Source organism: Nycticebus coucang, chromosome 1 (assembly GCF_027406575.1).
Source record: "Nycticebus coucang isolate mNycCou1 chromosome 1, mNycCou1.pri, whole genome shotgun sequence".
Classification (NCBI taxonomy): Eukaryota; Metazoa; Chordata; class Mammalia; order Primates; family Lorisidae; genus Nycticebus; species Nycticebus coucang.
Window position 1 is genome coordinate 1,137,065 of NC_069780.1, and position 27,678 is coordinate 1,164,742.

Below are 27,678 nucleotides of genomic sequence, written 5' to 3' on the forward strand. Positions count from 1 at the left end.
TTTAATTCATTTAGAGTGCTTAGAATAAAGCATTTAACTGTAAACAATGGTAAGAAATGTTATATACATGAAGTATACTATCTTGATAAATTATATCAAAATTTAATATAATCTCTTTTTTCTCCATGATAACAATTTTCTGAGAGTTGTCAATACATTTCTTCATATTTCCATAACTTCCATCTTGTAATTAATATTCTGCTTTAAAATTACCAAGTCAGATTTTAAAAATAATCATTTTGTTCATGTGATCTAGAATTTAATGCTATTTTAGTTCATCCACTAAAATTGTTATTTTGATTTCTGACATATCATATTCTCAGTGTTTTCTCCCGTCTTCTACTTGCTTCTATCTTGCTCTCTTTTTGTTAGATATGGACACCTCTTCCTGCTTAATAAATTTCAGTGTCCTTTATTTATGCTCTAATTTCATTAATAGTTATTGGGAGCCTTCAATATTCCCAGGGGACCCAATTACTTGGCAGATTTTAATTTCCTGATGTATGATAGTAAAGGTCAATGGAAATTTGAGAGAGATCGTTAAGACATGGCATCGCATCGATTTGGCATTGATGAATTCTGGATTATCCTCCCAATTAGAGAACCCTGACCTGAGAAGATGCTGCGGAGGATAAGGGACATGTGGGATGCTTAGGAACAAGGTAAGTTAAATGATCATCTTTGGCCTTTGGAGCAGTTCTGAGATCTGCTGAGCTCTGTGAACATCACATCTGTGTGAAGGTGCTCCCAGTCCAGTGGCCTGGCCTCTGAGGTGGAACCTAGAATTTCCCCATGGGAACAGTTTCACAAATGACTGTTGAGGGAAATTCATTCTCAATGGTTCCTTCTTTTTTTTTTTTCTTTTTTTTTTGAGACAGAGTCTCAAGCTGTCACCCTGGGTAGAGTGCCATGGCGTCACAGCTCACAGCAAACTCAAACTCTTGGGCTTAAGCGATTCTTTTGCCTCAGCCTCCCAAGTAGCTGGGACTACAGGCACCCACTACAATGCTGGCTGTATTTCTGTTGTAGTTGTCATTATTGTTTAGCTGGCCTGGGCCAGGTTCTAACCCACCACTCGCGGTGCATGTGGCTGGTGCCATTGCCACTGTGCTATGAGCGCCAAGCCACTCAGTGTTTATTCATTTATTTATTGTCATTGTTTTTAAATTTTCAGTCTGGCACACACTGCTGTTACACTGGCTCATGGTGTTTGTGTCACCTAGCTTCAACTGGCTTTTAATGATATTTAGGCAATGGACAAAGTTAACAAGAAGGAAGAGATGAGTCCAGTGACAGGGGCTACTGAGGGGCCACGAGTCTGAGGTGCCATGAGTGGCCAGTCTCAGAGACCAAACAGGTGCCAGGGCCTGTGCAGAGCCTGCCCCTGGGATGGCTGGCCCCCACTCACCAGGCTTAGACGTTTGCATCACTCTACTTGCAGCAAACCAACTGGGCATTCAGCAAATGCAAAGAGGTCTTCTCAAAATGGGATAAAATTTGTACATCTCAAGACATGTGAGGATGAGTCACCTTTCTAAAAAGTTAACATTGAACAAATACGTTTTCAGTCTTCATAAGTTTTTTAGCAATTTATTTGCGTTTTAATTAATGTACACGTTGAAGAAGAATTTTGTGATCCTATCCAGTAGATATTTCTTAAATGGAAGTGAATTTAGAAATGAATAAGAATTTCAGAATTTTCAGTGAGCCAATGAGCGTCATTTATCTCCTCTATTATATATGAAATAATGAAATTAAAAGGTTAAATACATCATTAAGTTTATAAACGGTAAAGAAAGTTTAATCTTTAGTATATTTGTTAAATTAACTAAATGTTGATTAAAATATGAATATTTACTTTTAATTAGTGCTTTCAATTGATAAATATTTACTATAACATGTTACAAGCAGAATATATTTAAAGTTTGGTCAAGCTATTAGGCTAACATATATTTAGGGTAACAATTAATTGATACATTTAACTATGTAGATGACAAAGATGGTTAAATAATATGGATACAATGATCTCAAATTCCAAGTAAATATTTTCTTATTTTCTGACAGAAAATTAAACTTTTAATTACAAATAGTGATTCCAGATTATTTGAATTCATAATTTTGAAATGTAATGAATTGACATTTAAAGTTATGGTTTGTACATTAACTAAAAATTATATGAAATTTCTATGTTTTCTATATTTATTATTGTTATGTCCTCTAAAAATGATCTGTTCACCTTTTACGTGTTAACTTCATTTTTATTTCAGGAAAAAAAAAACTGTCTGAATTGATCTGTATTTTGAAGACAGTTCTGAACTTTTCACTGGAGGGCACACAGGAGTATTTGTTTAAGAAAAGCAGGCATGTTAGCCCATGATTATCCAGACATGCTCAAGGAGAATTTATAGACATTTAAAAGCACTGCACTATCACAGTTATAAATTTGTGCCTTATTCTTGTAACATTGAGAAATCAGAAGAATATTTTTATTAAAAAAAGAAATCATTACTCTTCTCATAACACACTAATGTCCTACGATGGGTCCCTGATTTGCATAATCTATGAAAAGTGGTGAATTTGACTCTTTTGTGCTTCCTAACACCTAACAAAGTCTATTTGCACTTCATGCATTCTCCAAGATTCAGCATATTGTTAGTCAGCAATTAAGGTTAAGTATAAAGCAAATATTGATATTATAAGTAGAACATATTTAAAGTTAAGTAATATCTCTGTGTCAGAAAAGCAAAAAGAAGGAGGGTAAAGCCAGCCAGGAAAAAACAAAGGGAGAATGGACACGCTCATTAACTAAATGACCATGTTGGCTTCATATGTACAGGGCTAAGTAGAGCAATTGAACACTTGGAGGAGCCTTTATTTGTTTGGTTTTTTTTAGTTAAGCTCCTTGTGGTTGGAATTAGCTGGATTGGCCTATTCAGGACTCCACCAATTTAAAAAGATCTATTCCCTCTTTTTCTTGACCTAGTCTCTCTTTCTCTTCTTTCCTGTTTTGCCAAGTTTTCGATAAGAAAACAAACAGCATTTCGTGACCAGTATTATTGAAGTTGCTGTGCAGGCCAGCAGAAATCCAATCACATCCAGGGAGTGGTACTGGACCCAGGTGAGGTCGTGGGCTGCAGCCCGCAGGTGCTTAGCTCCTCTGTGGCGCATGACAAACTCGATCCAGAAGACCGCTCGATCCAGGGGCTTCACTGGCTGGTCATGGTGAATTCTAGACAACCTCACAGCATTCTCCTTATAACTAGAGGGCAAATACAGAGACAGAAATTAGAGAGTTTTGGTTTTTATTAAAGCTAAATATGTGATGCATTTTATGTGTTATGCAAATTGAAGACCACTGATATGTTGAGACAAATTCTAATTTTTGCATGACTTTACTAATTGCTAAGATTTTAAGAATTATAAATGGGAGGATGTGGAAGAAATATATTCTTAACACAGTGTGGTCAAATGCAGACATAGGAAAAAGTGGAAGTCAGTTGTGATTGTATAGTGCAATTCTTTCAAAAATTATTATGATACTATGTGAACTATAATGTCCAGGACTGTTGCAAGACCAAGATGGTATCTAACCTAATTTTGTGGAACAATATCATTTAAAATGTCTACAAGCATGATCACTAATGTTTAGTTAGTTCGTGTGACAAACACAGGAAATTGGCAGTCAATGTTAGGGAGTCATGTTACAGTGCTGTCATCTCAGCGCTGTGATGTTCACTCCTCTGCACTCTATGTTTGGGATGAAAAGGATGGTGCCTCTAGCAGCAATAAATGTCTAGATTGAATAAAAGTTCTAGGTAATTTAAGAAGTGGAATATGTAAATACATGGACTTTGAGTTTTTAAGGAAAATATGTAGTAGAATGATCTCCTTAGAACTCCTAATTGATTTGGCATTACAGGAGCTACAAGTTCAATTTGGTAGAGTGAACATTGCTAATGGTTTCTCAAGCATAAATTAGATTTCTGCATACCTCAAAAGGCAAGTTACAGCTTCACTTGGTTTCCTAGTGGCTAAGCCAAAATCCCTAGGTTTCACATGGTTTTTGCCATGAGTAAAACACGGTTCAGCTTGGATTCACGGAAATGAGGGAAGGGGAGTGCTCTGTGAAGGGCTACCCTGGTGCTGACAGGACACAGGTAGGGTGGGGACGGGGCACGTAGTCAACACTCAGGTCAGGGTCGTCCCTGGATAGGCAGCAGGAGGCAGCTACACATGTTCGTCTGTGTGTGTAGTGAAAAGAGAATCATCACTCTTCCACGTGAATGGAACCACAGGTAAGTTCAAAACAATAATTTGCATGTGGTTCATCCTATATTTTACGCAAATAAAGTGATTTAAAAGCCTTTTTCTTTAGGATGGGAGGGAACATTTAAAAAAAAAAAGAAAGCCTTTTCCTTCAAATCAGATTTTTGTTCAAGGTTTTTTTCTGTCTAAGGACAGATTTAAAATATGAAAAACATGCTTTTTTGATAAATAAATTTTTATATGCAAATTCACATAAAAATAAAGTATACTTTCCTATAAATGAAGTGATAATCAAGGACCGTGATCACAAATTTGTTATTTCATATTATATTATACAGTAACGTTTTATGACTGATATGTTAAAATATACTTAATAATTAAAATTAATGTATTTTAAAATTTAAGTGCAATTTTGTATGTTCCTTAATTTCTTTAAGGAATAAGAGAATGTACACAAATATAAACAAATATGTGTATGAGGTCAGACAGTTAAGTCTGTAAACTCTTGGTAGTAGAAGTGCCACGTACCTCACTGCTAAGTCTCACTATGGTTACCTTCGAGGTACTCCCCTTGGGAAGCTACGCACTGAGGCCAAAACCTAGTCAGTTCTTCAAAGCAGTTTTGCAACTCTTTTTCTAGAATGGCCATCAAGCTGTCATCATAGGAGGTCTGGTAATTAAGTTTACGACCTTGTCCAGAAAAAGTGCTACACACCTCCTTGCTGAACACCACCCTGACCACCTTTGCAGCAGTGCCCTTGAGGAGCTACGCCCTGATGCCAGTGCCCAGTCCCCTCGCAAAAGCAATTTAGGGACTCTTATTCTGAAATGGCCATACACACCTTTCATCCTAGGAAGACATTACAATTAAGTTTGAGAACTCATTCTAGAAAAAGTGCTTTGAGAGTGGCCTAGGTGCTGGCGTGGGTGCTCAGCTTCCTCAGGGAGGGCTGCAAAGGTGACTGCGGTGATACTGAGCAACAAACTGCAGCCCTTTCTCTAGGATGGGTTCTCAAACGTCACTGTCGCTCCTTGGATACTGTACACTGTACCTAATGTTCCTGGATAATTTCGGAGCTAGTACTGGGTTTAGGATTAATAGGAAGGTGTTTTCAATTAAATAATTTTAGGTATTTACTTATAAATTTCTAAGGGTATTTATGATTTTGTCTTTTCATACCAATAGTTTTCAAATCATAATAAAATTTAATAAACATTATACGCATTTGAGTTAAAAAGAATCACAGAATTTACTATGATATTTAATTAAATAAGTTATTAGTCATTCACGATCTGGGAATAGTCTAATTGACTAGACACTGAAGTCAACATTTATCAAAGCAAAACATAGTACGGAGCCTTGTGATGCTTCTGACCCTCTACTTGCTTCTGATGTGTGATTTCCGTAACATCCTAAAAATTATGATGTAAAGTGAATGTCATAATAAAAATCAGTTGATTGACTGTGGATAGGAAGCAAAAATGGACAATTAGGGCTGACTCTCTAGTGTGAACACAAGCTGATTGTTGAATGAGTCTCTTTTAAAAACAGACATATGGCCCTTTCTCTGGTGCAAGGATTTTGAGCAGATGGCGTTAAGCAGACTAGTTTCATTAAGAAAAAAAAAAAAAAGTTGCAGAAAATTCCATCATGAATGGAATGTTATATCTACCTTTCAAGCTTTGGCTCTGTATTATAACAGAGTCTAAAATTCTATGAAAACAAGTTTATGGCCCCTACACAAGTCCAGAGAAGACAGTGAGAGAGCAAGATGAAAACTCCGGTCTGGTAGTCACTTACACACATTGAAAAATAAACAGCAACGAAAGACGAAGAATACAATCAGGCACGTTATACAGTCCAAAGCCAAGAGAATGAAATGTGTCTACTGAGAATGAGAGAATAATAAATAAGATGCTAAAAATAAAATTATAGAGCAGCAGGAGGTAGCAAGAAGAGGATGTGAACTGTTAAAAATACCAATTTAGACAAATGGTAAAGAAATCAGAAACAGCAAGCAATGCCCACATCAGAAAGTGAATGTATTAGTCTGTGGCTTTGCTGAGGCAATCTCAATGAATTAATAGTGAAAACAGCTCAGAACAATTACAAAATAACAAGAAAAAGAACAAACCAGAATACAAAAAATATTAACACAGGGAGCACTGAAACTGACATTTTAAAGAAGAAACTAAAAATGGAGAAGGCAGTCTAATAATAAGCCAGAAGTTAATGTCTGAGAAAAAAAAAAAAAGAGAGAAACTTTTGCCCTTGATTAACTGCCACAGAAAGGCAGGACTCAGACATCCTGCAGTACCATTTAAAGGAGTACTATTTGCAAAGGGCTGAAAGAAAAAAGTGAGACCTGAGTATATTATATTCAGATAAAAAGTCATTCTCACATCAATACAATGAACAACTATTTCTAAACACAATCTCAGGGAATTCAACATCCAAGCATTTTTACTGAAAAAAAAATGCAACAGTTAGTCAAGAAATGAATCCAAAATATTTTGTAATAAAGAATGTCTGATTCAATAATGAACATCAATGCCCTTAAAATATAGCAAAAAGGCTAAATAAAGAGGAGGAAAATAAATGACATGAGCATTGATAAGTTAAATTAATAATACAAATAATACAAATTGAGGATGACTTCATAGCAGGAGTTCAACTTTAAGTAGCTAAAATAAAAATGCATTGTTAAAAATAAAGTCTCAAAATTGCATATACATTTCCCATAATAATAATGCTTTATCCTTAATAATGTTTCAGAGAAAAAATTAAGGCATAGTGGCATAGATCTGAAGTTCAATTGAAGAGGCACTGTTTTCAGCACTCTAGAAAGGTGGCTTTGTCTCATATGTGCTCCTTGGGGTACGAGAACCTAAGAAGGGAAAATTCCATTCTCTGCTATAAGCGAGACTGGGGGTTAATTCCTCCCTGCTTGCTAAAACAGCAGAGACGCAGGGGGTAATGCTTCCCTGCTAGCTGAAAAGGCCTTGAGAGATGATTCCCTGAGGTCCCCGCCAAGTCCTAGATGGAGATTTTAGCACCTGTCTGGAGCTAAACTATTGCTCTTCATTCCCTAACTTCAAATTTCCCAAAAGTTTCATTTAACCTGTTAGGGAGGTGGGTGAACAGAAACAGACAGCCTGGTGTCCTTGTAATTTACCTTTAAGTTATAGGCTCCAGACTTAGAAATGACGTGTACGTGCTTTGCAACCTTTATGCTGAGAAGAAATTTTTTATAGCAGTCTCAATTAATGCTTTTGTTCTTTATTCTTACTTATTCTTATCTGATGAGTTTGGATGTATAATACAGTGAATAAAGATGTACAATCACTGTGGGCCTGAGCGAGCCTCAGTCTTCCCTTAATTAATAAATAATTCATTCCGTCTGCAGTGATATCTCTGTGTCGTTGATTGGACTAGTGGACAGTAACATTCAATATAGTTCATACTTTTATTTCAAACTGTCTTTCAACCAGAATTTTAAAATTTTATTTAAAAATTCACACAGCATGGGCGGCGCCTGTGGCTCAGTGAGTAGGGCGCCGGCCCCATATGCCGAGGGTGGTGGGTTCAAACCCAGCCCCGGCCAAACTGCAACCAAAAAATAGCCGGGCATTGTGGCGGGCGCCTGTAGTCCCAGCTACTCCGGAGGCTGAGGCAAGAGAATCGCTTAAGCCCAGGAGTTGGAGGTTGCTGTGAGCCGTGTGACGCCACGGCACTCTACCCGAGGGCGGTACAGTGAGACTCTGTCTCTACAAAAAAAAATAAAAATAAAAAAAAAATAAAAATTCACACAGCATCAACCAGTATTGATTGATTGATCTGTGCACACAGACTCATGAGCGGTATATTTTCAGGACTGATGACAGTTATTTTTGAATTACTGATAGTGGACACACTGTCACTTCCATTTAGTACTAACTGAATGGTTTATAACATTTAAATATACATTCATTTTTATTCACTTATTTATTCATAATATTAAGAAGATTATGCAGAAAAATTCTAAGTATTTATGTAATTGTAACATTATTTATTTTACAAAATAAAGTAAGAAATTTGAAGCCTTAGGTTGTTTTTCCAATTCTAGCAAAACACTTCAGCAGTTTGGCAAATGAAATAAATGATTTTTATATTGGACATGTTGTAGCTGTTAGATTTGAATACAAACCAATTGTAAAGTTATAAAACATTGGACATTTTCTGGTATAATGGAAAACATACTCAGTGTTAAATAAACCTTTAAAAGCAATGGTAGTACTTACGAAGGGTCATTAATGACTGTTCTCAAGGCCCTGAGCAAATCTGCACTCGTCATTGTGTTCAAGTTCACCTCCACGGCTGCGCCTTTGGCCTTCATGTGAGCGATGTTGTCAGGCTGATCAGCAAACATGGGAACCCCCACCATGGGGACCCCGTGATAAATAGCTTCATAGATCCCATTAGTTCCACCGTGAGTGATAAAAGCTTTGGTTTTGGGATGACCTAGTTTGGGGATAGAGTAATAAGTGTAGATTTCATTATAAGACATTAGCAGAATTTCAGAGACAGAGGGGAAAAACTATGGCATAATCACTAAAGATGGAAACATTTTCTACACAAGCTGAGTGCATGAGACATTGCCATCTCAGAAAACTATGATCCCAGGGAAATTGGAAATAAGCACCCTGTGCTTTGGGGGAACGCGTTTCTGAGGAGGTGAGAATAAAACTTGAAGAGTGGTGCAGTCTTCATGAAGATGCTCTGTTGTGTACCAGAGGACGCATAAATGGATAATTATTTAATTATATCTGCTTTAAAACAGGGTGTCAGATGTGAACATTTTAGATTGTTAAAGAGTGTTGAATTTATTTTCTGTTAAACAGCTACTTAACTCGCCTTCTGTGTCAGTGAACAGCTCTTCCTCCCTCGCGTCTTACCTAGAAGGTCATTCTGGGGTATCCAGTCGTAGAGCTGAGTGTTGTTCCCCAGCGCATCTGGTTTCTTTCCTTTGTATCTCCATAAAACCTGTGGAAGATGCTGCTTTAACTTTTCAGGTAAAATAAATGACTACAAAAAAACTTGTGCTTCCATAGGCACACAATGTGGGCATGTTTTAAGGCTGCAGCTTCGGGGAGACACCACACAGCCACATGGGTGCCAGGTGAGAGGCCCGTCTGTGGCAGCTGCAGACAGTAACACACATGGGGCCTGACCCCATAGGCCTTCCTGTAAAGGCTATACTAACAGTCTATTAACTAGAGTATTGTTATTTTGGTGTTTCAAGCTTTTAGAAGTGAGATTGTAAGTGAAGGAAAAGAAAATAAACAATACCACTTTAATTAATCAGAATGTAGGTGTGAAAAATCATTGTAAGATTTATGAACTTTAACCAATATGTAAAGTCTTTAGATACTTCATGAATAGGAGAATAAAAGGGTAGAATTAGGATATTAAAATATGGAATTATAGTGATAAAAGTTAAACATAATCAAATATTGAATTTCATAAACTAAAAAATCCATATTATCAGAATTTTAATTGCTTTTATCTGAAGAATATTCAATTTGGAAAGACTAAGTGAGCCTAGCCGTCTACTTCTAAATCAACTATACTCTGAGAGAGGTTTTTTTTTTTTTTGAAACAGAGTCTCACTTTGTGGCCCTGGATAGAGTGCTGTGGCGACAGAGCTCACAGCAACCTCAAAGCCTTGGACTCAAGTGATTCTCTTGCCTCAGCCTCCCAAGTAGCTGGGACTACAGGCACCCGCCACAATGCCCACAATTTTTAGAGATGGGGTTTTGCTCTTGCTCAGGCTGGTCTTTGAGAGAGTCTTAATAAAACCTACTCGTTTGAGGTATTTTTACACATAATTTATCTGCACTCTGTGTGTCCCTCTCTCTTTTTCAAGACCATGGAGTCAGCATATTTCAGAACTTTGGGGAAGAGTCAGTGCAGAGCAAAAGATTTCAAACAGTGAAAGGTGAAGGGACTGAAGTCTTCATCTCCATCCTGTTAAAATTAAATGACTACAAAAGCACGTGTGTTCACAGTGTTCCCCAATTTCCGTAAGCAAAGGACTTAATGTGCTTACACACACTATTTTAATATCTCACAAATTTTTACTTAAAGCTGGTGCCAGTGGTACTTGGTGTATACTGAGCTGCAGCTTTGATCTGGAAAGAGCATGCTGAGCCATGCCGTCTCTTCCCCCAGTCAGACGCTGCCCACTAGGGAAGACGCTGCACAGACCTTCTGCGGAATCTGGGCGAGGGCGGACGCAATAAGATTGGCCTTTTCGTCTGTGAGGTTTTTGACCATAGATCCCAGAGAAAACACGACAACACCATCTTCTCCTGAGCTCTGGACAAATTCTTCCATTTCCTGCACATACAATACAGAATTATCAGCACAGCATCAGAGGGGGAAATCTTACTTACACTTTTAAATAGATAAAGTTAAGAGAACAGCAGAGAAATTGTTAGACTAGGCTGTCTTCTGACATGGAGAACTATCTAGTCTCAACACATTTCTGAAATTGAAGGGTTAAATATATAATCAGTGATTACAAATGCAGCATGAAACCAAAACTTCTATTGAAATGAATACTATCCAAAATGTGCAGTACTTCTCCAAGCCGAACTGCTGCTACCATGGCCTGATTTTATAACTGACAGAGTTGTTCACAAATTCATAAAAACATTTTAAAAAGAAGCCCAAGAAAGGCCTGAGCCAGGCTCTTAAAATTATTAGCATGACACTTATATCCAATACAGTATTAATAAATTGATTTGTCTATTCCATTCCTGTTAGACAAGCATTCAAGGTCATTTTCTCCAGTTTATGCCTTCTGTAATTAATAGTGTTAAGAGAAAACTTTTTAGAAATGTGATAAATATGTATGTGTGTGTGTATATATGTATATATATAAACAGTAACATATTGTATGATAGAAGAAAATAACACAGTTAATCTTCAACTATAATCATAATGACATTTAAATGCTTCTCTGCCTTCCTGATGTACAAACTCCCATATGAGTGTGACAGTGGCCATATGCTCTTAATTTCAGTCTTTGGGTATAAGCACAACATGAAGTCCTCTGCAAATCAAAGCCCCTGGGTCATCACTTAGAGTTTAGGGCACTGCAAAGTCTGGGGTTGGAGCCTTTCACGTGACAATCTACATCGCTTTTTATAGGTGCACTCCACATTCCCCAGTTACTGTTTGTGACCACTCTGGAATCACTGCATTTCACGGTTTATGACTAGTGAAATCATCAGAGGAGGATGATATGTTAAGTGAAAGTTGACTGCTATTTTTAGCTTAGTTAATGTGAAGAGAATATCTCTAAAGTCCCAGGAATTGGTGTTGAATCATTCTGACTCATCTTCTAATCAGATACGGATGGAATATGATAACACACACCAGACATACAAACCTACCATGTTGATTTAGAGTTTTGATTTGAGTGTCTCTTATTGTTTTTACTCTTTACATCCAATGACTGGCATAATTCTTTCATTATAAATGTAATTCAAGATTAGTAGTAAGATTTCCCAAAGTCTGTAACAACAGATACTTTGAGTTTGGAATGAAATAACTTCTCTCACTTATAAAATATGACTGAGTTGTTTTTTTGAAATTGTGTGTGTGAGAGAGAGAGAAGTTGTTGTGGGAATATAGATATAACAGTATGGTTTGGATTATCATAGTGTGCCATATATTTCATGGATATGTCATTTCTATGTATTTTTATTTACATATTGGTAAATTTTCTCCTCTAAAAACAACTTTATAGAGTTTTCTTGCAGTCATAACTTGATGTTAAGACAAGCATACTAAGAACCCTAAAATACAATTTTAAATTTAAATGTACCTTTTCCCCTGAACAGAAAGAAATTAAGATTCACAGAGGGACGTAAAACTCAGTGGAAATCAGCCAGCGGGAAAAAGGGGTGGATGGAAAGAGCAAAAACCCACCTAATGGTTTTTGCACAGTGATCACTATTTGGGTGATGGGCACACCTGTGGTCAGGACTCAAGCATTACAAAATTGATCCATGTACCCTAAAACATTCATATCCTCTTAATTTTTGAAGAAAAAAAAAGCACTCTTCTGAGAACGCTATTTAACCTGCAACTTTCTAAAGACATTATTGTTGTCTGTAAATGAAATAAAATAATTGTCTCCTCATGGATGGTTAAATGCAACATTTTTTACTATGTTTATCTATTACTTTACTTGCTTTCAACACTTTTTTGTCCAAAACTTCTGGCATTCCACATTTACTCTTTAAAGACTCTGGTATGTGGTATATAGGTTTGACAATGATATTCCCACACTCATCCTAGAGAAAATGTGACGTACCTCGTTACTGAATAAATAGCACTACAGTCACCTGCCCAGTACTCTCCTTATTCCCATCCCAGCTGTACACTGACGCCAGTGCCTAGTCCACCCTTCGAAGCACCTTTTCCAGGATGAGTTCACAAACTTAATTGTCAGACCTCATATACAGTATTTTTAACTCAAAAAGAAAAACTTGGCATTATGCTCTTCAATTAGAAGCAGTAAAATATTTGAGTCTCTCAGATATTTCTTCATGATTCCACTTTATGCTGGTGACTCGAACTTATTTCTAATGCTCTCTGCTGAGATTGAGACCTTGTACCTCTGAAATGATTTCTAGAAATCATCTAAAAATTCTTTTGGCTTCTTAAAGGAAACAGGTCAAAATGAAACTCATCACTGTAAACTCAAGGAAGGTTTTCTACCAGCTGTCTTCTGACAGAGAAGGTCACCACTACTCAATAACCCCTGACGATGGAAACCTGGGAGCCTGACCCTCGCTGCCTCCCTCAGTGTAGCCCCCTCTGCTATATTCTGTGGAATTCTCTCCAGGGTTCTCGTGGAGTTTGGTGAAATGCTCCTGTTGATAACTCTGCCAGGCTGTCAGACTGGGCAGCACCCTAAGGGATTCCCAGGGTTGGTTTTCCGTCCTCCTGGCCAGTGTCCACACTACAGACACACTGGTATCTGTGACACTGCACTTGAATCTTTTCATTTTTCAGCTTAAATTCTCGATTTAAATACCAAAAGAGAAAATACTACTCATGGAAAACTCCTACGATTAGGAAAACGGGTGTGGAGGGGCAAACCGAAGATTTCCAGCAGTGTTTATCTGTCACGGAGGCTGCAAGGATCCCAGCATTTTGCTGCCTGCCCCAGACCCACCTGAGGCAGAGGCCTGGCGGGTTTGCAGTGCAGCCCTCCAACAAACTCGAAGTTGGGCAGGTACGGGCGAGGAAACTCGAAGTCCCAGTACGTCCGGATCAGCCACATCTCCGCCTTGCCCATGGTCTCACACAGCGTGGTGGGTCTCCCTGAAGGAAGCCAGGAGAGCTGGTGAGGATGGGAGCACCTCTGAGAGGACGCTGCACCTGCCGTGGTGAGGAAAGGCCAGTGCGGGCCTTGAAGGCTTACCACCACTGTGTGTTAAAAGGAGGAAAGTCAGAGAAAGAAATGAAGGGGAGATGGATAGACGAGAGGGAGAAAGAAAAAAAAGGAGGGAAGGATGGAGGAGTAAGACACAGGGAGGAGAGAAGGGAGGAGAATAGGATGTGGGAAAAGAAGGAGAGAGGATGGTTGGGTCGTGAAAGAGAGTCAAGATGCATCATTTCATAACAAGGCATCAACCAAAAACTTAACTACAATTCCAACTACTGATGCATTTAATATTTATTTTTGTCTCTGCAATTAAATGGTGGGTAATAGATTTCCTCCACCACCTCAGAACCAATCCCCCTCTTCATAATTTTCCAGTTTCCAGTAAGAAGTGTATATCCGTCTTTCACATACATCATGGGTTCACACATAGTGGTGAAGGATCTCTCCAGCCTCAGCCCACCCTTTCTTCCTCAGTCAAATCCAATTCCATAAACTGGCTTATCATTATTTTCTTGGGAAGAATTTTCTGAGTAATTCATAGCCAAAACAACCCCCTTGGGGGTGTGAGATACAAACAGATATATATCACCTTAGAGTTCCTTTGAATGAATATTTTGTGTAAAGAAAAAATTCTAAGTATTAATTTTAGGAGTTTTGTGGAGAAGAATGTTTGCAAATGACTGAGTCAACCATGTTTTGTAACTGAGAAAAGAAAATCTCGGGCGGCGCCTGTGGCTCAGTCGGTAAGGCGCCGGCCCCATATACCGAGGGTGGCGGGTTCAAACCCGGCCCCGGCCGAACTGCAACCAAAAAATAGCCGGGCGTTGTGGCGGGCGCCTGTGGTCCCAGCTGCTCGGGAGGCTGAGGCAAGAGAATCGCTTAAGCCCAGGAGTTGAAGGTTGCTGTGAGCTGTGTGATGCCACGACACTCTACCAAGGGCCATAAAGTGAGACTCTGTCTCTACAAAAAAAATTAAAAAAAAAAAAAAAGAAAATCTCAAAATCCTTTCATGTTAAAGATTCTAATCAAAATCAGTGATCACATACATTCCGGGGTGGATAACCTCTTTTTAGAGTCACCACTTGGTAGTGTTCCAACTTTGTAGTGTTCCAAAGATCTTATAACATAAAGCCTTAATTTGATAATTAAGAAGCATTGTCCAAGGACACTTAGCTTGAAATTACCAGCGATGGAGCCCACCCCACATCTTGCACAGCAACGCTGGATGCCAGACTGCAGCTCTGGGGATTCCAGGTGAAAATGGCCGGTAGCATATTTATAGTGACTGAAAATGGAGTTGCAAATGCAACAAAGTTTATTTTCCCAGAAATTTATCATCAAATTCTTGTATCAAATCAAAAAATATAAGGCTGCATATTTTTTGCCTTTCATAGAACTGTGTTTAGCCAATGTGTCAAAATGTATAAAACCGTTTGCCTTAATTTGAGCTTGCCATAATTTCAATTTCATTTGTAATACTGCTATGGTTTGAAACACTGTATTGATAAGTTGGTTTTCACCTTTATAGCACATGTTTAACTCATTTAAATGAATGGTTAAATGCACTAGAAATGCTAACCTGTAAGCCAGTTTTCATCAAGTTCCAGCACAAATTTGGTTTTTGCTACCACAAATAGCTTGGTGCTATGTAATGTTGCAAATCATAAAATATTTTCCACATTTGGCCTTGAGTTAGCCATCTTACTTCATGCTCCCTGATGTTCCTGTCCCACTGGCTATTAGAAGCATTTTTAAATTGGTGATTGTTTTTATTTACTTTATCCATAAGATTTATGATGTTCTCACTGATACAGAAAACAGGCTTTTTAACCAGCGCTATTAAATATCTCCCTATTTAATTCTATATCCTTCAACACATCCAAGATTTTTCCTTACCGTGATCCAACATATTATTTTTCTAAGTCTGTTTTGCCACACAGAACTGAAGAACAAGCGTTGTAATGAAAACTCCACAGAAACTTGGCACGTTATTAAGTCTCCCAGGATCAGACATAATCACATAAAATACGAGGTGCCCACCCCTCCTCAGCATCAGCTTACACTGACCAGGTGCACTGGGACCTTAAGAATAGTATTTCAAACAAAAGACAAATTGGATCTTACCAGCTCCCCTTTACCATATACCTCAATTTGAGATAAAGCATTCAAGGTAGTTATTTGCTGTTTAAATATGTTTATTTAACACGAGAATATCAGGTAACTGTGATATTAATTTCTCAAAGGGTAATGATTCTGAAACCAGATTATTATCCCGGAAACATAAGAAGATGGGAGCTTTCTGTTTTGTGAGGGCTTTTTTCACACATTATCTAACTTGCTGTGGCTGCCTTTGTAAAGGAAGCCTCAACACACAACAGAGAACACCCACTTTTTTGGAGATACATATTGACTATGTTTATGTGTAGAGCTGTGTTGGTGTGACAGGGTTTAGTCATCACAGAGTGTGGAGCAGAGCAGCGTCAGTGGTGTTTAATGTGGGTCTTTACAACTGACCTGGCACAGCCACAGGGTGCTCCCACAGAGGGTGGTGAGGTCAGACAGAAAGGAAGCACTGAGTTCAAAGGGCACAGTCAGCAAGTGCAGCCCGAGTCCAGAACCTTAGGCCCTGTACAAGACCCTTCCCTGTGGTCTCCTAATCCCCTGATTAAAAACTACAGACTGTTACCTCTTCAGTGCCAGCAGCACTCAGTCTGTGAGCATGGGCAGGGATACTCAGAGCTTGTTTCCAGTGTCCTGGGAAACAATCATGGGAGTGACATCTACATTTTAAAGCAAAATGTGTCTTTTGGGCATATAAGATTAGAAATCCAGAAAAAAAGTATAGTTAAATTACATTACAAAGAATATAAAAGTAAAATTTTTGTTAGAAAATTCTGATTATCATACCTTCAAAAACATTCAAATTTTAATTTCCCTGCACATATTTTATTTGTATATGTTCAATATCATCCCTCTAGGCCATCCTATGAGGAAGCTTAAAAGTTTAAGTGACAGAAAATTGGGTAAAGAATATTCCAATATCAGGAGAAGAAAAACTATTATGCAAATTCTACTTGTGAACGTTAAGATTAAGAACGAGAGAAGCAATAGTTGTGGACTCCTTCCCCAGTTTGCACCCCCTGATCTCCTGGTCTTGCCTGACTGCACTGGTGACAACTTGCAGCACTATGTTGCATCAAGGTGGGGGCAGTGCAGACTTGTCCTCTTGCAGTTCTAACTGAGAACACTTTCAACTCTCCCCATTCAACATGATGCTGGCTGTGGGGGAGGGTAAATTGACACCTAACTGGTGAAGTGCATATATTCTGGGTGAAGGGCACACTTATAACTCTGACTTAAAATATACAATAACAGATTACATATCTAAAATATGTGTATGCCTGCAATATTCTGAAATTTAAAAAAAGATAAAAGAGACAATAAGCCCAGTGTGGTGGCTCATGCCTAGAATACTAGCCTTTGGGAGGCCAAGGTACGAGGATCGCTTGAGACCAGGAGTGGAAGACCAGCCTGGGCAACACAGGGAGACCTTGTCTCTACAAAAAATAAAAAGGTTAACTGGGTGTGGAGATGCACACCTGTAGATCCAGATACTCCGGGGCTGATCCAGGAGGGCTGGATGGCCTAAGCTAAGGAGTTTGAAGATACAATGAGCTATGATGACACCACTGCACTCTAACCTGGGCATCAGAGCAAGACTGTGTTCCAAAACTTAAAAAAAGAAAAAAAGAGGGACAACAGCACAACAGCATATACATTGCTGTCACTGCTTCAGAGTTTAGGAATTTACCCAAAGAGCTTAATCAAGGAATTGTTCAGACAGACGAGAAGCACATTTACTTCAGCTCAGTTTGGGCAGTGAGCTGGACATCTGCTGCTGCATTAACAATGGGAATAAATCAGAGTTTGGAAATTATTCTTATAATAGGAGAAAATGTAAGAGACTTACCTAGAACTTTGCTATAGTATGAATTCCATTCTCCCCAGTAGGACTGAAATATATAATCTTGCAGAGGATAAGATATGGTGTTTTTAACCCGTTCACCAAAAGTCATGTGGTCAGTGAGCTCTGACAAGGCTGCAGGTACGTAGGAGACGGGGGCTGGGATCTTCCCGCAGTGTCTCTCCACTGTTGAGGCTGGAGAGAACCTCAACGTGTATATAAATGGAATTCCTAACTTCAGAGCAACAAGGTCACCACAGATTGTTACTGGATCTGCTACCAACACATCAAAGCCTCCTTTCTGAAGTCTTGCCATTAGCTTGGGATTGTTTAATACGCCATCACAGAGTTGTATATTAATTTGAAAGAAAGAATCTATGAGTTTTCCTAGGTTTTTGTAGAAAGTCCATAGTGTGAGAGGAGTTGGTCTGTGGTCTCTCCACAGCATTATCATATGTTCGATTAAGGAATCTATGTTGCTTTTCTTGTAGGAAACAGGTATCACTTCAAAACTCATAGGAGAATTTGGGCTGGTCTTGATGAACAGAGTTGCTGTTGAAGCCAGGACGGTCACATTGTGATTTCTCTGCATCAGCTCTTCTAGAATTATCTGAATATTTAACCAATGACTGCCATCTGTCGGCCAAATTAGCACATTGCCACTGAGAACAATTTCAGTCAGAACCAAATTAAAAACTAGCTGCTGGACCAGCATCTTAGGCAGGGCGATGTCCACTATGGAAACCATCCTACTGCGGATCTTGTAAGATGGAAAGAAACATTCAAAACACATTTAGGAAGAATTTCTCAAAATAAAATAGTATTTAATGATATGGTTACATGCAGTCATAGGTCAATTGGTCTATAGATGAAAAGAAAAACAACATAATTCAAATTCTTATATGCAGTAAAATGATTATCCTAACAACACAAATGAAATAGGTTCTATTTTAAAGAAAGAGTATCAGGGAAGTAAAAAGCCTAGTGTCCGTGTATATATGAATTATAAAATGTGTCTTCAATATAAATACCTTTCCAAAAATTAAACTGAAGGAAAAATAACAATCATTTACTGCAAAAACCACTCCATCAAAATTCAGAGTCCTGTCAAGTCGCATGGCTCCCTTACGAGGCCTGGATGTCTCCTCGGGCCCTCGATTGGAGGAGGTTATTTCCCTCATTTTATGGATAAGAAACCAGAAATGAGTTGCCTTCATGAAAGCATGTGACAAAGTAGAACCACTGGTCTCACTGCTGGACCAACAGGGCTCATGTTAGAAAGAAAAATAACAATAATAATAAAGACGACCCTCATTCTGAAGAGGTTTGCTCAAACGTTTTAATATAGGTCAGTTTGGTTTGTAAGTACTACACGTTTCACAGAGGACAGCTTTCTTCTCTAACAAAGCAGATTACTCAGGGCCTCGTACTCCCTTGTTAAAGGCAATTTTTCAGTTTCTTCTCTGAGGAAACACACCCACACACCTTTCCCCCCTCCTTTAACTCATGGATGATGGTGGATTAATTTTACTGGAGTTCAACATCCCCAGATTCAAAAATAATCTTTCTCCAAGAGACATGATCCTGGGGATCACTTGAGCCTTCTCACCTCCATTTTTTACAGAGGTGAATGTCAGGTATTGGCACCAACCTGTCCTACGTGTTACTTTGTAGGTTGACAGTAGTATTTGCAAAGCTACTTTGCAAACTCCTTGGTTCAGAACAAGTATATAGCATTTTAGTAATTTAATACATTTACCTAAAATTTTAGAGGTAAAATCATTTACCTTAAATGACATTTACCTTAAATCTTTAGAGCCTAAAGATTGACCAAGAATCAGTGGGCCAGCTTGGGAATGACTGGTAGGTCTGGGTATAGTGACATCAGCTGAAATTCTTGGTGAATTCAAAACTGAAAAAGAACAATTATATAATGGTGCTATTTTGGAATCAATCTCTGCCATTCCAAAGAGAAATAAGAACAAATTAAAGTGATTTAAAAGGACAAAAATTATAAATTAAGAATGGAAATTAAGTGATGTGCTTTCACTTCACACAAAAGTTGACCTTGAATTGTGTAATTTCAGGGCCTTAAAAAAAAGGAGCAGGAAAATAGAGAAAGGAAAAGGGGGGAGAAGGGGAGTGACGCTTCTAGGATTATTGACTCCGCTTAAGAGTCAGCTTCAATTTGAAGAAGTGGCAGTTTTTTTTTTTTTTGGCTGGGGCTGGGGCTGGGTGTGATTTTTAAACAGAGCATCCAGAGAAGAGGGTGAACACTTTAATCTTGAGGGCCATTCAGATAAGCCTCTTTACAAATGTCTTTGTAAAGAAATCTGCTGCTCTCTCTTTTCAGTAAGAAAAGCGCAAGATCATACTCACTGATAATTGCTATGATAACACTGAAAAGCTTATTGAAATATATTCCAAACTCTCAAATGCATATAGGTACCCCTCAATGACCTGGAATTAGACAAAAAAAGGGAAGATTTCAAAGAATCAACTTGCCATTCAAGTGATCTCTATAGGACAATAATAATCTACAATAATTTAGTGAAGAACAATAAAATGTGTGTTATGTTGTAAGTTTGAATTGAAAATTCTTAAGGTAACATTTTTACATGGAAGTTCTTCCTTAAAATTTCCTTAGACACACCTTGCCTAAAGGTCTCTCCAGACACTCTCCTGGGTCACTGCACTGGACAGCTGGGCTGTCACGCTGCCCGTTCCTCACTCCTCCCCGGGCCACAGCAACCTGGCCCCAGGCTTTGTGCCCCTTCAGGAACATGGGTGAGTGACTCCTTATTAACTTTAAAATTTCAGCCTCATGTCAGTTTACTGGAGTCTCCAGTTTACTGGAGTCTCTTAAATGACATTTACTCAGTTCTTTAAAAGCTAAATTTGGGTGTATTTTCATGTTTTTCTTTGTTTTAGGACCAGGGTCTAACATCAAATGATTTTGCCACTTTCTAGACTGTAACCTCAGTCAAGTCCCACAGCCTCTTTTACAAAACAGTGAGAGCAATGACACCCATTTCCTGTAGCTGTGAGGACTGAGCGAAATGCTATACAGACCTCTTTCAGAACAGCATGTGAGATGGGTCAATGTTTGCTGTGTATGACGGTAAGAAGAGAATCTCATTTTAAAACCCATCGTATTAATGAGATCTCAATGCCTTTAACGTCCCTCCTCCCACTGCTGCCTTCCTCCTGCAGGTGGGGCACACAGGCTCCATGGGGAAGTTTCCAAGGGTAATTTTTCCCACAAAGTGGGACGTACTCAGTCTGGCACAGAAGGCCTGTTGCTGACAACATGCAGAGTTCCAAAGTTTGCAAGTGATTTACTTAAGAAATGGGCACATGTAGTACTCAAAACTATGCTAGGAAAAACGCTAACCTCCATCTCCTTTGCCCTCCCATGAGCTCAGCAAAAAAGACAGGATGGGTGTTGTCCACTCGAACTTTGGTCTCCACTGTAAAGGCTGCAGCTGCTGCTCAGCCACAGAGCATGGCAGGAAAGGGCCTGCCACCAGAGGGGGTTTGAAAGATTCTGACCAATCACAATCAACTTAAATAAGGGGGAAAAAAAAGGTAAAGAGAAATAGAGAAGGGAAGAAAGGAGAAAGAAAAGCAAGAAAGAAAGACTAGGGAGAAAGAGGAAAAAACGAAAAAAGAGAATAAGAAAGACCCAAATAGAAATTATTACCCTTCTGTAAAATTACTACAGAAAATCAAATCAAATATAAAGATAGATTCACTTAAACGTGTTTCATTCCTAGCATTTTATTCTACATTAATTACTTGTTCTCAGTGAGCACTGAGTTTATGGAAAGATCTAGATATTATGATCATTCTTTTCTAAGAAGTGCTGTTTTTTTCTATTTAATTGAATGTATGTACTTTTTAGAGATTATTCACCTCATTATTCATATGTAATAATATTATAGATTTTAAATATCTATATAAATACATATGTACATATTATGCACAAAAATGTACTAGTTATTATAGTGAGAAGAGGGTAAAGCCCTATTGGTTATAATATGTAATGCTTATGGATTAGAACTATTTCTATTGTCATAAAATGTTATATTATTTTTGCCTTCGATATGCCTAAAATTTTGGTGGCTTTTTTTTTTCTTATTATGAAAACAGAAACAAAATTAATCTTTTTCAGTGTTAAACAAACACACCTGAAATCTGCAGAAGACTTTTCAGTTAGGGATTATTTATAAAGCTGTCTTAGAGCCAGAAAGATACTCCTGGGTGACGTGCCCCAGGCAGCAGAGTCATGGGCAGACCTGAAGGTTCAGGACGACACCTAGTGATGACCTGACTGGCTCAGTTAAATTCCATTCAAAATAAAAAAATAGGCAAGAAATAGAATAAGATAGGCAAGAATAGAAGAGCTAAATTAAACATTCATGAAAGTTTTAACCCAAAATATTCTGATTAATTAATTATAAATGTTCTGAAATAAAAAAAAGAATAAAAATAATTTCTAGAATGAGGAATATGGCATAGAAGCTTTCATGTGAGAAGTTTATGTTGAAAGCTATTTTCTCCAAATAATCACTGCATGTGCGATTGCAACATACTGGATATTTTCAAGCCTTAGTATCCTCATCATTGCAACCGTCTTTTTTCTTGCAATGAACTACAAAAAGTTCATTGCCAATATTAAGAGAGAATATAAATAAAGCACTTATCACGTTACCTACTGCACAGAAAGAGATTTTACATGTTGCTCTTACTGTTATGATTACCATGGGTTTAAGCTAAATACCTGTGACCTGAAATAAAACAAGTAATTTTGACATTATAACATTCAATCCCTAGCAATTAGCAAAGATTAAAGACTTATTCTGAGGTTCTTATTGCATTCCAAAGCAATTAAGTAATCTTAGGGAGAGTTGTTCTATTTATTTACTCAGGTGTGAAAATTTGAGACTTGAGTATACATGGATATGTTGCAATGACTTTGATTAGTGAATTTTAAGCAAAAGTAGATCATTTCAAATTGTAAATTGAAAAGGCTTACAAATCCCATTTATCATTCTACATCTACAAAGTTTTGCACAAAAAATGACTTACTCTATCATGTTGGTACTTTTACGTCTTACCTGGTCTCTTGAATGTGAGTGTTCATGTCCCTGTCATCAGTAAGAATACTGTGTTTTAGCTAAAGACAAACTTAAATAGTCATTCTCAGTCTGAAGAGGGTAATTAGATTAGAAACATGATATGCCAAAGTAGAAGGTGAGAACATGTTTATGAACTGCCAACACGTTCCCACAAACACATTGTTAAGAAAGATTAACCTCACATCTTAAGAATGCTTTTATCATGAGCATTCATTTACAGGCTAAATAAGATGGAACAGGTGATTCTGAGACTGCCAGGTGGGAGAAGCTTGGCTGGTGGATAACCTCACAAAGATGAATCCCAAGGCTGAAGATGAGTAGTTGATAAAAACAGAAGTGATGGGCTAAAATTGCAAACATATATTGTGACCAAGGGACGGTCCCCGTGGGTTCTTCCATGACGCAAGCTGGGGTGCTGCATTCACAGCTGGCCACTGCTGCTTTGCTGTGTGCGTGAGGCCATGAGGAAATTTTGCAATCTTGACATCTTCATTGCTCCCTGACATTTTCATTTCTTCCTCCTCTTTCTTCGTTTGTTATTAAGTTATCCAGCTGTCGTCCTCTGATGTTGCTCTTTCACTTTTATCTTCACAAGAACATGTGCAGGTTACCTGTATTTGTAGCTTAGCTTGTTTTTCCTGAATGGTGGGTCTTCTACCTCCAAGAAGGTGAACATCTGATTTTGAATTCAGGGCATGATCGTTCATGGACTCAGAGGAGATAAAGACTTTTTCTCATTGTGTGTTAAAATAGGCTCAGCAGCTCTTGGCATACTCACTTTATGATCTCACTTCTTCATGCACTAATCTATCCATTTTTGTGCTGATGGATAAAGAAGAACTTTACAACTACTTAGAGTAGACATTTGTAGAGTAAAAGCCAGTATGTTAATACCTGTTACTACACAGGAACCTTCAATTCTTCTCTTTCCAACATTCATGGAACTTACTTTGTACATTGTCTTTACTCATCTTTAGATGATTTTTAACAGCATTTGAGATTTTCATTCATTACCTAGCAAACATCTCTACACCTTACACAATGTTAACATACAATGTTCCCATCTCTACACTATGCATAGAACAATGTTTAATTCTTTAGATATTCTTTGAATCTTGGTTTTATTCTTTTGTTAAGATAAATGAAAGCACAAAAATTAATTTGTGGATGTTTATGAGAAGTTAAAGCCTCACACTTAATAACAACCAGGAAGGGAGGTAGTGACGTGAGATTGACTAATGGGGGACAGACGTGCAGTCAGAAGAAAGGAGACCTGGTGTCCGACATGTGTGCAGGGTGACGGCAGCTGACAAAGGTCCACAGTGCATGGCAAAAGAGCTTCAAGAGAGTAATTCAGATGTTCTTAGCATGAAGAAAATATAAATATTAAATATGATAGATATTCCAATTACATTAACACAATATAGCAAAATACTACAGGTACCCCGAAAATATGTACATCTTTTATGTATCAATAAAAGACTTACTAACAGAAATACAACGTATCAAAAGTGGGAAACATTCCACCACTATCTGATTATCATTGAGTTTAGGCATGTGTTTCTGACATTTATCATGATAATGAAGTAAAATATTAAATGCATAATATCTAAGACTATGCATAAAGTCTGAGCTGTAACTGAATTATAAAATAGAAACCTGGGAAGATAATCGTGTTTACAAGATGTAAGGGCATTACCTGACTTTAAATCGTTTGATACTTGATAATTTCAGTAATATGCAGAGACATAACAAACAACCTGCATGCAATGGGGAAGCAGAAAACAAAGAAATGAGGTTGCCATCAGAGGGAGATGTATATGTATTATCAAATAAAGATGATAAAGCCTCACAGTATCTTTGTTCATTTATTAGCATTGGTCTTTATTAATCAATAATCAGAGATAGTTCATATACATGTATATTCTTGAATGTGCACACACAAATGTCGACATTATTAATAGGCTGTAGAAAGTTTAATCACTTTTAGAATCCTCCTCACACTACTGAAATTTCTAGGCAATTTCTATTTTTAATGTAATGTCTACATGAGGACCAGTCCTATTTTTAAACTAGGGCATTTTTCACTGTATTTTATCCATAAAGAGAACTTAGTTGGTATCTTCAAGATCATAAAACTACAACATGGCACCCTGCTGTTCTGAATTAGAATGTCTTCTAGTTTCTTTCTTTCTTTCTTTTTTTTTTTTTAGTAGAGACAGAGTCTCACTTTATCACCCTGGGTAGAGTGCTATGGCATCACAGCTCACAGCAACCTCCAACTCCTGGGCCTAGGTGATTCTCTTGCCTCAGCCTCCTGAGTAGCTGGGACTACAGGAACCCGCCACAATGCTCGCTGGCTATTTTTTTGTTGCAGTTTGGCGGGGGCTGGGTTTGAACCCGCCACCCTGGGTTTATGGGGCCAGCACCCTACTCACTGAGCCACAGGTGCTGCCCTATCTTCTAGTTTCTCTAGTAGATAGTTACCTGCTATCAAGTAATAGTACTGTATAGTACATAGATGGGTAGAATTGAAAAAGAATATGCATGGGGAATCAAAGAGGTTGATTCCTAGCTCTGTTTGCTCACACTCAAATAATAAAATAAAATTGTTATCATACGTACCTAATGCTTCACTGTAGTAGGAATCCCATAGCTTCCAAAGTCTTTCAAACATGTAGTCCTGGAGATGGTAGGAGATGAAATTTCTTACTCTGTCAGTGAAAGACATCTGGTCGGTGAGCTCTGACAAGACAGCGGGGACATAGGAGGGGGGAAATGGCACCTTTCCACAGTGTTTCTCCACAGTGGAGGCTGGGGAGAACCTCAGGGAGTACACGAACGGGATCCCCAGTTTCAAAGCTACTATGTCACCACAAGGAAACACAGGATCTGATACCAGAACCTCGAATTTGCTGCTCTCCAGCTTCTCCATCAGCTTTCTGTTTTTGAGGACACCGTCACAGATCTCTCTGCACACCATGTGGAAGTCCTTGATGACTTTGGCCATCTCCTGATAGAATTTCCAGATGGTGGAAGGAGAGGGTCTGTTTTCCAGCCATGTCAAAACAAAGTCCTTGATCACTCCCTCTATTCTTTCTTTGCCAAAGGGCACCTCATATATTTCAAATGTAAGAGAGGGTTGAGAGGTCGGTGTGATGAATAATGCCCCCGAGGCCACCAGGACGGTCACGTTGTGCTCTTTCCTGAGCAGCTCATCTATAATCATCCTAATATTGAGCCAGTGGCTGCCTTCCATCGGCCAAATAAGAACATTCCCACTGAGAGCAGCTCCTAGGAGACTCATCTGAAGAGCCAGCAGCAGAACCTTCTTTAACATGCTGTGGGTTGACGCAGAAGATTTGATGGGATGTGAATCAAATGGCTCCCTCTGCCTTTCAAGCAAAAACAAGGAGAAAAAAATATTTGCCAGTTTTGGTACAAACCATTGGTACCCTTTAACAGCTTTCTCTCTACCAAATAGTACTAATCCTAACTGTCCCCATTCTACGGTAATTACAGCGTTAGGGGTAATGAGTTCTGATTCTCACCGTTACCTTACTCTGGCTCCAATTCCTGCTCTCTGATTCTTCTCCCGGACTTGTTCCTTCAACTCTTTGTGTTTCCTAACTGTGAATGTTTTACGATTAAATTGCATGAAATCACTGTATATTTCAGCTCTACACACAGGTAATGAAATCCCAGATAAGACAAAACTCATTCAGAAATGTAAGAATCCTAATTCTATAAGTTTTGCAATATTTAATAATGCATATAATTCACTTAGTAACAATTACATTTTACAATTACCAACAGATAAGATTATTCCAAATAATATGTATAAAAATGTGAACTATTAAGACTTATAATGAGCATAATACATATTTATTACTACGTTAGTAATAGGTTTAGGGAAGCCTTTATGTTAATGACTGAGAAAAATATAAATAAATAAAACCCATGCAAGTAACATACACAAACATTACGGGCAATGCTCTTAGTGAACAGGGGCTGTTTGAAAGAGAATTACTAGTTCAAGCATTCTCCTACCAGATGTTCTGTTCAGAGCCCAGCTAGCCTGCGTGAGCGACATCTGCTTTGCATCAAGACTTAGACTTTAGTGATGACTTTAACATGTATAATCTCTTGGTTGTGTAAGACATTGTGTAGTGTTTTACAAGTATTAATCTCATTTATTTCTCATTTAAAAATAACCTCTTGGGAAGGTACCATAATTATTCCCACATCAGTGAAGAAGGATCCACCACCAAAGTGATGGTGTGACTTGGCCAGTCCACCTTGTGAAACCAGGAGGAGCTGGTGGAGGCCGTCTCCAGGCCCTTTATCCCCCAGGGGCTGCTGTACCATCCACAGAATCAACTGTCCCTTCAGAGAGCATTGTGTCCCCCTAGCACCTACCATGGACCTTCATGAACCACAGACTGCGCAGATCATGCTGACACAGTATGAAATGTTGTCACACCCAGGATGGTACCACATCGAGCAGTCCCAATAAAGTGATTTCTGTGAAAATCGTGCACGTGCATACCTATGTCTGTGAATGAGCAGAGTGACTCTTTTGTTATTATTAAGTCTCTTGAGATTAGTTAGAAATTCTGTGCTTTTTAGTGAGGTCGTAAAATTATCTTTTCTGAGGTCTCCTATCAACGATAATCCATAGTGCAGTGCTGGCTGTTTGATTAAAACCGTTACTTTCACAGAGTCTGGCTAAAGCTTAGCCGAGTGGTCACACTATTGGTGTGGACGGATTTCAGGCCTCTCTGGAGAAGATTTTATGCTATGCACAATGTTTCTGCCTGCTGCTGTCAGCCTGGTCCATAGCTGCTTGGCGGGAAACTTT

At 38.4% G+C, this 27,678-nt stretch overlaps 1 protein-coding gene across 5 annotated transcripts; it reads right to left on the reverse strand.

The window, feature by feature from the left end:
* Positions 1-2,979: 2,979 nt before the first annotated feature.
* LOC128588003 (UDP-glucuronosyltransferase 2A1) lies at positions 2,980-26,157 on the reverse strand. Of its 5 annotated transcripts, XM_053594586.1 has the most exons (8): positions 25,443-26,157; positions 17,226-17,267; positions 14,913-14,919; positions 14,551-14,621; positions 13,500-13,660; positions 9,202-9,289; positions 8,548-8,767; positions 2,980-3,259 (listed from the first exon to the last, which is right to left on the reverse strand). In XM_053594586.1, exons 1-8 carry the CDS (start codon positions 26,155-26,157, stop codon positions 2,980-2,982), a joined length of 1,584 nt encoding a protein of 527 aa, XP_053450561.1. The 5 variants fall into 5 exon arrangements, with proteins under 5 accessions (XP_053450561.1, XP_053450540.1, XP_053450557.1 ...); XM_053594565.1 differs by lacking the exons at positions 14,551-14,621; positions 14,913-14,919; positions 17,226-17,267 and adding exons at positions 10,514-10,645; positions 17,683-18,312 and having other exon boundaries at positions 13,500-13,648; XM_053594582.1 differs by lacking the exons at positions 14,551-14,621; positions 14,913-14,919; positions 17,226-17,267 and adding an exon at positions 10,514-10,645 and having other exon boundaries at positions 13,500-13,648.
* Positions 26,158-27,678: the final 1,521 nt, after the last annotated feature.